Source organism: Ictidomys tridecemlineatus, chromosome 5 (genome assembly GCF_052094955.1).
Source record: "Ictidomys tridecemlineatus isolate mIctTri1 chromosome 5, mIctTri1.hap1, whole genome shotgun sequence".
Taxonomy (NCBI): Eukaryota; Metazoa; Chordata; class Mammalia; order Rodentia; family Sciuridae; genus Ictidomys; species Ictidomys tridecemlineatus.
The window spans coordinates 59,002,558-59,016,679 of record NC_135481.1 but is presented as its reverse complement, the minus strand read 5'-3'; the positions used below and the strand labels follow the sequence as shown (position 1 = coordinate 59,016,679).

The 14,122-nt window shown below is 41.6% G+C and overlaps 1 protein-coding gene across 9 annotated transcripts in view; it reads right to left on the bottom strand.

Annotated features, from left to right (window-relative positions):
• Syne2 (spectrin repeat containing nuclear envelope protein 2) overlaps window positions 1-14,122 on the bottom strand; it is a 321,684-nt gene that overhangs the window by 242,159 nt on the left and 65,403 nt on the right. For all 9 annotated transcript variants that reach the window (XM_078050038.1, XM_078050030.1, XM_078050033.1 and 6 more), the window contains exon 3: window positions 748-809. In XM_078050038.1, the coding sequence (XP_077906164.1) occupies window positions 748-809 (62 nt within the window). The remainder of the gene's footprint in view (window positions 1-747; window positions 810-14,122) is intronic.

Here is a 14,122-nt window from a genome sequence, read left to right as displayed (position 1 = left end):
TAAAACCTGTCTGTAAAAGTGACATGAAAGACATTCAAAATCAGCCAGTAGTGGCCCATTTAGAAAGCAGGTTACATTTCTGTAGTAACCTGCTTATGTATTTACCCTTTGTTCAAACTACAACCATTGTATTGGGAAAGGGAACGGTGTTAGTAAGGGACTCATTCATCCTGCATTTAGGTTATTCGAGGTGCTCAGCATCACAGAGAGGTAGGATGGCACACAGATTATGATCAAAGCCTCTGAGTCCAGACTGCCTGGGCTTGTATCCCAGCACTATCACTTACAGGCTGTGTCACTATAGGCAAATCGCATAACTTCTCTGTGCTTTAGTTTCCTTGACCTTTATCAGGAATAATACCGCCTACCTCACAGAAATGCTGTGAAGTCATTTAAATGTCATAAGTCCTCATCATCATTACATGTAGAGATTCCAGATAGTGCCTACCATATAACACTCAGTATAAACGAATCATTGTTTTTATGTCATCTGATGAAAGAGACATTGCTACTTTTTACTACAGTGTCCCCTACACATAACCAAAGTACCCCTTATGTGTATTGAGAAAGAATACCAAATACACCACAGCAGAGGTGACGGTCAGCACATTCTCTCATGAAAAGACATCCTGCAACCTTTCACAGGTCACAGGTGTCATCTTTTTAATGGCCTCCTTGGGGTCAAAACTGAGGGAATGAGAAGAGTAGCAAATGTCTTCATAACTCACTTTGCTCTTTTTTCCTCACCTTGGCCAACTGTGAATTTATCCAGCAGGTGAAGGTTTTCTTCTGAGTGTCTTCCTGTTTGGCTACCAGAGGGGGAAAAAAAAAAAAAAAACAATAGTTGCAAAATGAGAAGCCTCAGGATCCCGGGGAATATAGCAAACTTCTAAGGTCTATCACAGCACAAGCTTACCAACGCTCTAGTTCTTAGACTAAATTTTGAACATTCATCCAAACGGTGTTTTACAAATAGCATGTTGACATGAGATTAAAAAAAACAAGAAAAAAAAAAACACTGGTTAATTGCAAAGGAACAATGGTATTGAATACTTTTTACTGAGAAAACAGTTAACTTCATAGACAGGCTTGATAGTACTATACAAGAAAAAGCGAGGAGTCCCCAACCCCAAACAAAGTCTTGAAGTAAATGTAACCCTGGAACATGTGAAGATTTTTATTTATTTATTTATTTATTTATTTATTTATTTATTTATTTATTTATTTATTTGAGGTATTAGGGCTCAAATCTAGGGCCTTGCCCATGTTACGCAAGCACTCTACCACTAAGCTACACTCCCAGACCCTGAAGTTGTTTTAAAAGGTTCATAGGGTCATTGCGGTTCAGCCTTGACATCTGTGATGAAAATCTGCCCTAGAGAACACATTGAGGCTGAATTAACTGTAAATGAGCTGTAATTCGTCAGAGACCTGGGTTTGAATCCTATGTCTGTGAGACCTTGAGACCTCATTTCAGGGAGGGATGAGCCCTCACCTCTAAGAAAGACCATCACGAGAACTGAATGATCCCCCTAAGCCTTGCCATAGGCTCTGGCACACAGTAAGCAAAGGAAGTACCAGCTACTTCTCTCATTCATTCTTTTCTCAGTAAGAAGTATTAAATACCATTGTCCCTTGGTGCACACAAGAGATGGGCTTCTTTCCCCAGTCCTCCATTCAGACAGACAGGCAGAAACAGGAATCCAGATGGCCAGCCATCCCTACACCCAGGGTTCACAGCCTCATCACTATCATCAACCTTGAGTTCATCTCACATCACCCTTTATCCCTGCTTATGTCAGTCAACACAAACACAGTCACACACACACACACTTGGGTCCCACCCATATCCTCTCTCACATTGAGGCTTTGCCTCCTGTTGCAGTTGAAACCCAGCTCTCCTCCAGGAACTTCCCCAGCAGCCCTCCCGCTTTCTCTGATATCATCAGACTCTCTGCCTGTTAAAAGCCATCTACCATGCCTATCATTTACCATTATTTCTGCATGATTTTTTTGGTGGGGAGGGGTGGGTACTGGGGATTGAACTCAGGGGCACTCAACCATAGAGCCACACCCCCAGACCTATTTTGTATTTTATTTAGAGACAAGGTCTCACTGAGTTGCTTAGTGCCTCACTCTTGCTGAGGCTGGCTTTGAACTTCTGCCTCAGCCTCCAGAGCCGCTGGGATTACAGACGTGCACCACCATGCCTGGCTTTCAGCATGAATTTAGCTTCTTCCCTACTGTCACTCTCCAGTACAGTCCCTGTCTCATGGTTGGCAATTTCAATACTCACAGTGACGGAAGTTCCAACCTCCTAGCCTCGCTATTTCTTGAATTTCTCTTCAATAAATGTGTCTTCTGCCCTGCCTCCCTCACTGTCCTAGTCACACACAATATTTTTCATTACTAATAACTACAACTCCTCCATAATCTCAATTTGGCACCCTGCTTTTAACATCACTCCCTGTCTGTCTATTGGATTGCTCCTACTAGTGGCCCAATTCCAACAATCCTTTAAGCCCTCTGGCAATTCCAAGTCACTGGTTCTTCTTGCTTTTCACTGTCCCTCATCCCCTTGAGATCCTTCCTTCCATCCTTTTCCATTTTAAATTCCATGCTCAATTTTTACCGACACTGTAGGACACCTCACCCATCTCGTATTTGCTTGACGCTTCATCCTACAGGCATGCTGCTGAATGTGGCTGGAGGAGCCCCCAAGAGTGCTGACCACCTCGATGCTGTCCAGTGGTCACCTTACCGTGGCCCTTCCCATCCCCAAATGGCAATTTCACAACTTCTCCTTCTTCCTCAAACATCCAGTATTTGCCCCCATCCTTACTGTCAGCCAAGACCCTGCTTTTCCAAGTCATTTAGTGATCATCCAACCCCTCAACTAAGAACATACCAAAATGGTCTACCACCGACCCACAAGCACAGATGAACTAGCCTTGCTCATGGCTAAAGCCAGTCTCTTCCCTCACATGCTAGATCCTATCCCTTAGCACCTGTGAGGACATTTTGTTCCTTTCTTTTCTGTATCATTTTGGACCATTCCTATCACAATAGACTCATTTCACTCATATGTGAGCATAGGAAAGTGATGCCCAATTCATTCTACTGTCTTTCCTATTCCCATCCCGCTCCCTTCCCTTCATTCCCCTTTGTCTAATCCACTGAACTTCACTTCTTTCGAAATGGAGTACCTTAAGAATCTTATAAATGCACTTTATAATTCTCCCATTTAAAACCAAAAACCAACCCTGACCTCAGTTCCCCATAATCATATGCCCTTTGTGGCAAAAAGCTTCAAAAATAATTTATTTTCACTGTCCACATCCTCTCCTCATTTTCTTAATTGATCTCACATCAATCAGGTCCTCTTCATTCCACTGAACCTGCTCCCTCACCCAGGTCTCCGTGAATCAGGTTATTAATGACTTCTTCTCACTAAAACCAGTGGCTGATTCTGTCTTCATCTTACCAGACCCATCAGCAGCACCCAATGCAGAGGACCTTCCTCTCTCTCCGCCTGATTCTAGGACCCATCCTCTCAATTTTCCCTCCTACATCATTGGGTGTCTCCTCTCTTTCTCTCACAATTCACAGCTAATGCCTTTGGAAATCTTCACAGGTCCACTTTCCAAATATATTCAGGATATAACCGCTTCTCATTATCTCCATTACCATTACCAAGAACCAAGTCACCATTACCGCCACCTGAATTACTGCCAGCAAGCCATGATATCGCTAAAACGTTAGCTCAGATGAGGAAAGTCCTCTGCTCAAAACCTTGGTGGGGGCTTCTCACCTCACTGCCCAACACCATCCGGCCCCCACCTCTTTCCCACTTGTTCATTCCACGCCAACACACCAGCCTCCTATTTCCCTCAGTCTCTCCAGACCCGTTAGGTACTAGCTGTCCTCTTCCAGAAATGCTCCTGTCACAGATTTCCACAAAGATAACCTTCTCCTCTCCATCAAATCTTTGCTTGAGATGACACCCCCTCCCTAATGACTCCCCTACCCACTCCATTTAAAACTGGAACACCCCAACTCCTGTTCCCTCTTGTCCTGCTCTACTTGTTTTTACTTCCGCACTGGTCACCTTTTAACATTCTATGTAAGTTATTTATATGCTGTATTTATTATTTAACATCTCACTCATCTCCCAATGAAACGTCAGCACCATTCAGCCAAAGACGTTTTATCTATGACATGTCTCCAGTACCCAAAAGAGTCTGGTCCAGGACAGACACCAAACAAATATATACTGAAATAACAATACGATCATGTGAAAAGTATTACCGTTATCCTTCTTTGCTTGCTATATTGGGAGGCAAATGAACCTTTATGAGTTTATATTCCTTTCTGTTAAAGTTATCTGCTCTACTTTCCAGGGCACTGTTTTTATTTCACTGTTCTCATCTCCCCCTATGAATCTCATCAATTCCATCACAATGGACTGAAATCGTTGGTATGTGGCCTGTTACAAGAGTAGGAGCATGACATCAAATTCAAGTTTTCAAATAATGTATATTTTAATGAGAGTTCTGATTGAGACACAGAGAAAAAGGGCTAAGCTGAGCAAATGGGAAGGTAGAGTGTTACAATTATTTAGAAGTATTGTGACCAGTTAAAGGTGGCACACACCTATAATTCCAGTGGCTCCGGAGGCTGAGGCAGGAAGGTTGCAAGTTCAAAGACAGCCTCAGCAAAAATGAGGCACTAAGCAAATCAGTGAGACCCTGTCTCTAAATAAAACACAAAATAGGGCTGGGGATATGGCTCAGTGGTCCAGTGCCCCTGAGTTCAATCCCTGGTACAAAAAAAAAAAAAAGAAGAAGAAGAAGAAGCACTTAGTCGTAATGTAATTTTTTTCCTTTTTAAATCCATGTCATTTTTCATGCATTATCAGTTTAAGTTAGTCATAGCACAGTGACTTACCCTTTCTAGCATGCTCCATAATGGTGAGCTACACAAACTAACTGGACACTCTGGGCTTTTGAGAGTTATTGCTATTTTATATTAAGCCCATGTTGCAGAAGAATTACAAAGAACCGTAATTTTGCCCTAGTAACTCAAAATGTTACTAAGTCTCCTGGAATTTTGAAATATGATTGTCCCTAGTTTCAGCAGGTGATAGAACAATAAATTTTAGACATTTAGACACTGAAGGCTAATTTTGTTTCTCAATAGAAAAAAAAAAGCTGGAGAACAAGTTTTTATGATTCCAAGATCAAGTTACATGCATACAATAATGTTAAACAAGTAAGGAAGGACCTAGCCATTCCCAACAATAAAGCAGAAGTTCAAAATAAAGACAAAATAAACAACAATAAAAGAAAAGAAAGGTGACTCTTTTTTCTTTTTTTTTTTTTTTTAATTGGTTGTTCAAAACATTACAAAGCTCCATGGAGTATTATGCAGGACTCTTTTTTCTTATCCTGAAGGAACTGGGGAGGATTTTTTGTCTAAAATCTAATGGGGGGGGGGAGAGAACTAACCAGGTCCAGGAGACAGAGTCTGTACCAACTTTAGGGTTGCGAAGGCAGGGAAGACCGCAAAATGCACCACAAAACTGGTTGCAGAACAGCATCAGGTACCTAAGGTGTATTCCATGTCCTCTATCTGGAAATCTCAGTCAAGACAAACTACTTTCCAATAGGATAAGTGATCATTCCATGTCTATGCAATACTGGACAAAGAGGGTCGTGACGCTGAACAAACTAGGGACTATGCACTTTCCTAGACTAAGAAAACAGGCAGCAGCTAGGCTGTCACAGTGACTGGGGACACTGAGTTCGCAAATTCAAAGCCAGCCTCAGCAACTTAGCGGACGCCTAAGCAACTGGGTGAGACCCTGTCTTTAAATAAAAAAAAATAAAAAAGGCTGGGGATGTGGCTCAGTGGTTAAGCGCCCAAGATTCAATCCCTAATACTCACACCTGGCCCCCTTCTCCTCCCCCTCCCAAAAAAAAAAAAAACAAGGAAGGAAGAAAGGAAAAAAAGAGGCAGCAAATTCAGAGGTCTAATTGGATTATTAAATTGGACCATCTAATCTAATCTCTGAGGTTGCACTGAGGACTAACCCCAGACACAGGTATAAACCTGAATTTAAAATAATCAGAAATTTCTTGAGAAACCCTAAAGTTGTCCCTGTCCTAAAGTGATTAAACTTTAGAAACAGAAACAAGAGAAAAGGCAACAGGAGGAGCAATTGACAAATCCCCACAGGTACTCTCCAGTCAGCACAGAACAGGGCACAAACAGGCCCTTCAGAGAAGAGTGTGGAAAGGCTTCTTCCTGCCTTTTTATTTATTGTTCAAACTTAGAGAACACCTCTTCATCCTGGAAATAGGAACCCTTTAAATGGAACAAAGACTGATTGCTTAACAGCAAAAGAAGGTGTCCCCGGTGCAATTAGACACCTTTGTAGCAGCTCAATTAAATGGTTTTCTATGTGCCATGCCATTTATCCCTTGACACACTTTTCTCACGTTTTTCACACTGCCTTATCCCTGAATAGCAAAATTAATTCAACAGGAACGGGAGCCAAATAGCTCACCCAACAGTAGGATAAGTAACCTTTTGTTCTTTTGAAGACCGAGCTATTGGGCGAAAAATGATTGAGAGACGTGTGCTTAAAGCAACATAATAAAACTCCTATTAGAATGGCATGCACAGAATAGTACCTTTTAATCAGCAGGTGTTGGGGAAAAAAGCAAGAAATAAAGAGAATAATAGAACAAATGATAAATTTTGTAAAAATGCTAAGAAATAGAAAACGAGAAATTATCCCAAATGTTTGAGGTGAATAAGAAATATATTTATATATTTGTAGAAAATGTAGAGAGTAAACTTCATTCTGGTTCATATAATCGTCCTTGATCCTCATTCTTAAAAAGTGATTGACTGGGGATGGGTTGTGGCTCAGCGGTAGAGTGTTCACCTAGCACGTGCAAGGCCCTGGGTTCAATCCTCAGCACCACATAAAAATAAATAAATAAAATAAAAGGCACTGTGTCCAATTACAACTAAAAAATAAATATTTTAAAATATATATATTTGACTGAATATGAGAAAGGAGGCAAAGATTTTTCTCTAGGTGACATTCCCAGAAAAATAACGTTTAATACCTGAGTTTGTCAATCTGTCTTTGTGAGTTGGCAGTTCATGTCTGTAGCTGGTAGAGAGCTAAACTGAAAACAAAGTGATTTAAACTTAAGGGTGCAGATTTTAAAGCCATTTACAAATCTCATAGTAAAACCTCTGTGGCTGCTCAGTCTCCGAGAGTTCCTGGTGTTTCACAGAAGTCCATCCACAATGTTGGCTCCCAGAGTCTGTCCTGGTAGCGAGGCTCAAAAGCAGTTTCCAGAGTAAAAAGTCACCAGCTTCCCCTTTCACCTAAGCAAGGTGACAGGGGATTGAAACGTGGCCTCTCCCAGAGTCTTCCTCACCCGTATCAGGTCACTTCTCTATCGGCAGCCGATTGACAACAGGTTCTTTGCACACAGCCCCAGATTCATTACTTTGATCTTTCACTCTCATTAAAATCCTTTGACCATTCCCTAAGTCCTTAATGAATAAATTATAAATTCTTAGCCTAATATTCTCAGTTAATAGTAATTTGGCTCCAATCTACTTTTTCCTGACACATACTCTCTCAAAGACTCTCTATGCATATCCTATTTCTCCAGCCAAACTCAAATATCTACAATTCCCCAATTAAGTGCCCCCTTTTCTGCACTTCCATGCGGTACACCTTCTGGAATTGGCCCACCTTCCCATCTCCCTCTGCGCCCCACAGCTTCAGCACTCGGCGCGACGTGCTTGCTGTTCATGGGGCATTTGATAGATGTTTGTTAAAACAAAATACATCCTCTTCAAAAGTCCCCTTTCCTAAGAGTAAAGCAAAAATCATTTCTTCTAGCTCTAACCCTGGCAACACAACATTGAGTCCTTTCTCATTACAGGTTGTGAATCTCTAACATGAAAATCCAAAATGCTTCAAAATCCGAAACTTTAAGTGCTGACATGATTCCACGAGTGAAAAATTTCATACCATGAAACTTTGTTTCATCCAAAAAATTATTAAAAGTACTGACTAAAATTATCTACAGGCTAAGTGCATATGGTTTATTTGAAACATAAATAAAATTTCATGCTGAGATTCAGGTCCCATTCCCAAGAGACTTCATTAATATATATGTAAATATTTCAAAAAAAATTTTTTTAAATCTAAACCTGTAATAGTTCAGTTTTAAGCACTTTAGATAGGAGATACTCAACCTGTATTATTGTTATTATAAATCATCTATAATAATCATAAAAAATTCAAACAGTACATAGGGATATAAAATAATAGAAATTAAAAGTTATTCTTTTTTTTTTTTAAAGAGAGAGTGAGAGAGGAGAAAGAGAGAGAGAATTTTTAATATTTATTTTTTAGTTCTCGGCGGACACAACATCTTTGTTGGTATATGGTGCTGAGGATCGAACCCGGGCCGCACGCATGCCAGGCGAGCGCGCTACCGCTTGAGCCACATCCCCAGCCCATAAAAGTTATTCTTAACCTTCCAATAATCCCCCATTTCTTCCTCAGCAATAACATTAGTTAACGGTTCTGCAGCATCCTTCTAGATGAACATCCTTTTAGATGTTGAAGAACTGTTAACTAATAAAGAACATAAGTTCTAAACATAAAGAATATAAATTCTAAAAGGCAAAGAATCGTTTCTGTTGGTCTCTGGGTCCTTAGCTCTTAGAATAGTACCTCGCAAAGAAGAAAGCACTCCATCAATATTTGTTGAATGAATGAACATCTGCACACATACACATTTAATGAATATACACAATATAGTTTTATTTTTAAGTTGATAATTCAAAAAGCAGAAATTTAAGTATACTACTTAAAGTAAAAAGGTATCTGCTAGCCAGGCTTGGTGGTACATGCTTGTAATCCCAGCAACCTGGGGAGGCTGAGGCAGCAGGATCATAAGTTCAAGACCAGACTCAACAACTTAGAGAGACCCCATCTCAAAATAAAAATAAAAAGGGCTGTGGAGGGCTGGGGATGTGGCTCAAGTGGTAGCGCGCTCGCCTCGCATGCGTGCGGCCCGGGTTCAATCCTTAGCACCACATACCAACAAAGATGTTGTGTCCGCTGAGAACAAAAAAATAAATATTAAAAATTCTCTCTCTCTCCTCTCTCCTCTCTCACTCTCTCTTTTAAAAAAAAGGGGGGGGGCTGTGGATGTAGATCAGTGATAAAGTGCCCTGGGTTCAGTCCCAGTCCTAGGATGGTATGGAAGAAGAGGCACTGCTGAAGAAAGACACTCCATTTGTGGACCACTACTCTTCATATTTCCCATGTGATACCAAATGTATAGGGTTTTCCCCTCACATTAAGCAATTCTCCAATTCCATGATCATCTACAAGCCAATTTTTTAAAAAAATATTTTTCAGTTGTAAATGGATGCAATACCTTTATTTGTTTTTTATGTGGTGCTAAGGATCAAACCCAGTGCCTCACACATGCTCTACCAAATATGCAAGCTACAACCCCAACCCTACAAGTCAATTATGACACTGCCTGGAATTAATGTAGAGGTCACAGGTAGATTGCCTCTTACTTCCAATGCCAATCACAAGTAGTGGGTCCCCAGGTTACCTACTCTTTTATTTGACTTGGCTACAAACCAGGGATTCCTAAGACACCCTGCCTTAGGTTCAAATATTTGCTATGATGGATCACAGAATGCACCTGAACACTTGTGTTTACCTGAGTAAAGAATATGATTTTACAAAACAGATGAACAGACAGATGAAGAGGGACATAGGGCAGGGTCTGGAAAGGTCCAGAGCACAGTGGTTTCTATCCTGTGAAGTTGGGGTGTCCACCCTCCCAACATGTGAATGCATTCGCTAACCAAGAAGGTCTCTAAACCCCATACTTCAGGGATTGTTTTTCTGGATGCCTCATCACACAGTCATTATCAATTATTAATTCACTATCTGGCGCCTATTCACTCTATGGAAGATGGGATGAGATGGCTGGAATTTCTAACTTTCCAGTCATGGCTTAGTCTTTCTGGTAACCCACCCCCATCTTGAGGCTCTCTGAGAGCCCATCAAAAGTCACCTTATTAAAACAAAAGATGCTCCTATTACCCAGGAAATTCCAAGGGCTTTGGGAGCTCTGTACCAGGAACTGGAGTCAAAGACCAAATATTAGAACAAAAGATGCTCCAAGTACCCCGGTCCCTCAGGAAATGACAAGGGTTTCAGGAGCTCTGTGCCAAGAATCAGACAGAGACCAAATATGTATTTCTTATGATGTCACAGGCCTGGCCTAATGAGACCCAGTTGCCATTTACTGAAACAACGCTGCCGACTCACTGTTACCTAGGGCTGGCACAGTAAGGATGAAAGTCAAATTGGACAATATCACAACACATTTTAGCCATGCCTTCTAACAGCCATCCCAAAGAATCTTAATCAAGCTGTTATCCAATAAAATAAATAAATAACTTTAAAAGAGGGAGGTGCTGGGGCTGTGGCTCAGTGGTAGAGCACTTGCCTAGCATGTGTGAGGCACTGGATTCAATTCTCAGCACCACATAAAAATAAATAAAAATAAAGTTCTATCAACATAATAAAAAATATATTTAAAAAAAAGCTGCCTCTCCTATTGTTTCTCGTGGAGATAACAAACAAAACAAATAAACAAATTAAAGGAATAAAAGCACACAGGCACGCACAATCAAAACAAGAAACACCTTAAATATTTGAAGGATAAACCAGAAAAGGCCTGTTATTTAACTACAGTGGGGAAGAATATTAACTCATGGAGACAGGGAGAGGTAATAATGACAGTACCCATAAGTAAACAAACAAGAAAGGAAAAGAAACAGTCTCAAGACTGAGACCGCCCCTTGGGAACTGGTAGAGTGAGTTTAGGAAATAACTCTTGGCTGACAGAATCCAAAGCACAGGTGCCACGGCCTCTACCTTCAAGTTCCACTTCACACACTTCCCCCTGGAGAGCCTAAGATGTCACTATGGAAAAGCAACATTCTCGTGCCACCCCAGGACTGAAATCAAACTCCCCCCTCCTCATCTGTCCTCAAACCAGCTTGGGATTTCACACCACCATCCTTGCCACCTCCCGTCCTGTCATCCTCAAATCCTGCCAACTCTGCCTCCGCACAGCTCCGGAATATCTCTTCCCACCCCTCCTCCACTCCTCTCCCTCCGGTTCAATCTGCTATCAGCTTGGCCTGGAATGCTTCCCTGGACCGCCAGGTCTGCTCTGCGTCCTTCCAATCTGTTCTCCCCCTCAGCCAGGAAAGCTGACCAGTTTCTCTTTTCACCCTTGGTTTCTCCAGCTTCACTGGAGCTACATCTCCAATGCTCTTTGCTGTTCTTAGGATCAGCAGCAAAATACTGAACAGGGCCTGTGAGGCCACTTGACATCTCTCCAAGGATGTCCTCTGTACACCCCATGTACCACATGCACCCCACATGCTGGGCTCCAGCCGTTCTGGCCTCTGTCAGGGTCTTTACAAACCTTCCTCTCTGCACCTAGTTTAAAAAAAATAAAATAAAATAAAACAACACTGGCTCTAGAGACAGACTACCTTTGTTGGATCCCATATCTGCCACTTACTGACTGTGCACCTCAGTCTTCTCAGGGGACAGTAATATCTACTTCATGGAGGTGTTAGAAGGATTAAGTACTCTACTGACTTAGATCTGAGGTCAGCAAACTCCAGCCCACAAGCCAAATTTGATCTGCTGCCTGTTTTTGTAAATAAAGTTTTATTGGAACACAGACACACTATTGGTTTACCTGTTGCCTGCAGCTCTGTTTATCTACAATGACAAAGTAATTAAGACAGAGATCCTGTGGGACTCAACACCAGTATTTCCTACCTGCCCTTTACAGAATAAAAGTCTGACAATTCCTGGCAACAACTATACTTGGTCTACACCATAAGTGTAAGTTATAACATGGATAAACTTTGAAAATATTCTGCTAAGTAGAAGAAACCAGTCACAAAATCCTATATATTACATGACTCCATTTTTATAAAATGTCCAGAATAGGGAAACCTATAGAAATGGAAAGTAGATTAGCTGGTGGTAGAAATGGACCTGGGGGTGCTGATAGCTAAAGGTTATAGCATTTGGTTTTAGAGGTGAAAAAATAGTCTAAAATCCAGCATGGTGATAGTTGGACAACTCTATGAATATACTAAAAACTATTAAATTAGACACTTGGATTAGTGAATAAAATGGTATGGCATGTGAAAATTCTGCGTGCAGTACCAGGGTCCAACCCAGGGCCTCACACATGCTAGGCAAGCGTTCCTCCGGTTCCATTGGAGCTAAATCTCTAGATCATGCATTTTATCTCAGATTATATTGTAATAAAGCTGCTCCCCAAAAACTTAGCTAATATCTGAGATTATCTGATTCATATCTGTCTCCTCATCAGCAGCAGGCTCCCTCCGAGCGGGGGCCATATCTGACTTTGCTTCTTGTTTTGCCTGGAGCACCTCCCACAGTGCTTTCCACGCTGTATGAGCTCAGAAAATACTTGTTGGATGAGTGTTACATGGCTGGGGGAGGAGGGAGCAGGAGTTTGTTGCTATTTTTCCCAATCAGTGAAGAGATATAAGTGTTTCGTTCATTAGGAAAATATATGACATACAAACAGTGATTTCTCCTGAGCCTTAGCATGTGGAATTCAGCCACAGGAGCAGGGCACACCCTTGTATAAACACCTGAGATTTTCACACTAAGGCTTTTGTTTCTAGCCTCCCTGGAACATAGCTCCTGGCTCTCTGACTAAGCAAATCTGATATTTCTAGCCCAAGAAAATGAGCCTGGAATACAGATGAAATGGCTAGAATCAGGGTGCTGCCTCTCCCTCTTCTGACTCACCTGAGTTGCTCAATAAATATCTGAGGAATGAATAAATCAAGAAATGACTCCATTTCTTTTAATACATATGTGTTACTCTTTGCCTCCTCTCTTCTTTGCCACATAAAATTGTGAATGCTTTCCTTGTGAAAAATCAAGACAAGGGAGCCTGACACTTTCATACAGCTCAAAGAGCACGGTAGGAGGTGTTCCAGGCAAAACAAGAGGCAAAGTCAGACATGGCCCCCCCACTCTCAAGGAACCTGCAGCTGATGAGGAGACTGCTACTGATCAGGTCATCTCAGATGTTAGCCAAGTGTCTTAGGATGGTGTACTGTATAAGAGAGGTATACGGAGATACATGAGATTAATATCTCAGAGTTGACACTCACAACTCAAGCTCAGGCTTGCTGAAGCAAGACATGCCCAGGAAGAAGTGGGAATTCAGAGGAAGGAACCATGACACTTCACAAAAGCCTGCCAATAAGGGCTCCAGTGGGCATGGTGGGGGGTGGGGGACAAGGGGATACTGGGGATGGAACTTGGGGACTGAACCACTGAGCCACATCCCCAGCCCTATTTTGTATTTTATTTAGAGACAGGGTCTCACTGAGTTGCTTAGTGCCTCACTTTTACTGCGGCTGGTTTTGAACACGTGTGTCTCCTGCTTCAGCTTCCCAAGCCACTGGGATTACAGGCGTGCGTCACCGTGCCTGGCTCAAGTGGGCGCTTCATAGGTGAGAAAACTGTTGCTCCCCAAAGATGAAGGATTTCTGTTCACCCATACAGTAAAACATTTTTTGAGGGCTGGGGTTGTGGCTCAGCGGTAGAGCGCTTGCCTGGCATGCATGAGGCACTGGGTTCGATTCTCGGCACCATGTACAAATAAATAAAATAAAGGTTCAACTAAATAAATAAAGGTCAACAACTAAAAAAAATTAAACAAAAAAAAATATTTATTGAAAGCCTGCTCTGTCTCCTAATGCGCTCTAGATTTCATATCTCATGCAGAAGAACTTTAAATCCAGGTGTATCTAATTCAAAAATTCATGTTCTTTTCATTATAATTCAAAATTGGCTGAAATATCAAATCCATGGCCAATCCAGCTATCACCCTCTTTCTCTCTGCTCCTTCAAACCCAAAACGTCCACAAGGAGTTGTCTATACAGTTTGTCTTCACTTCCTTACCT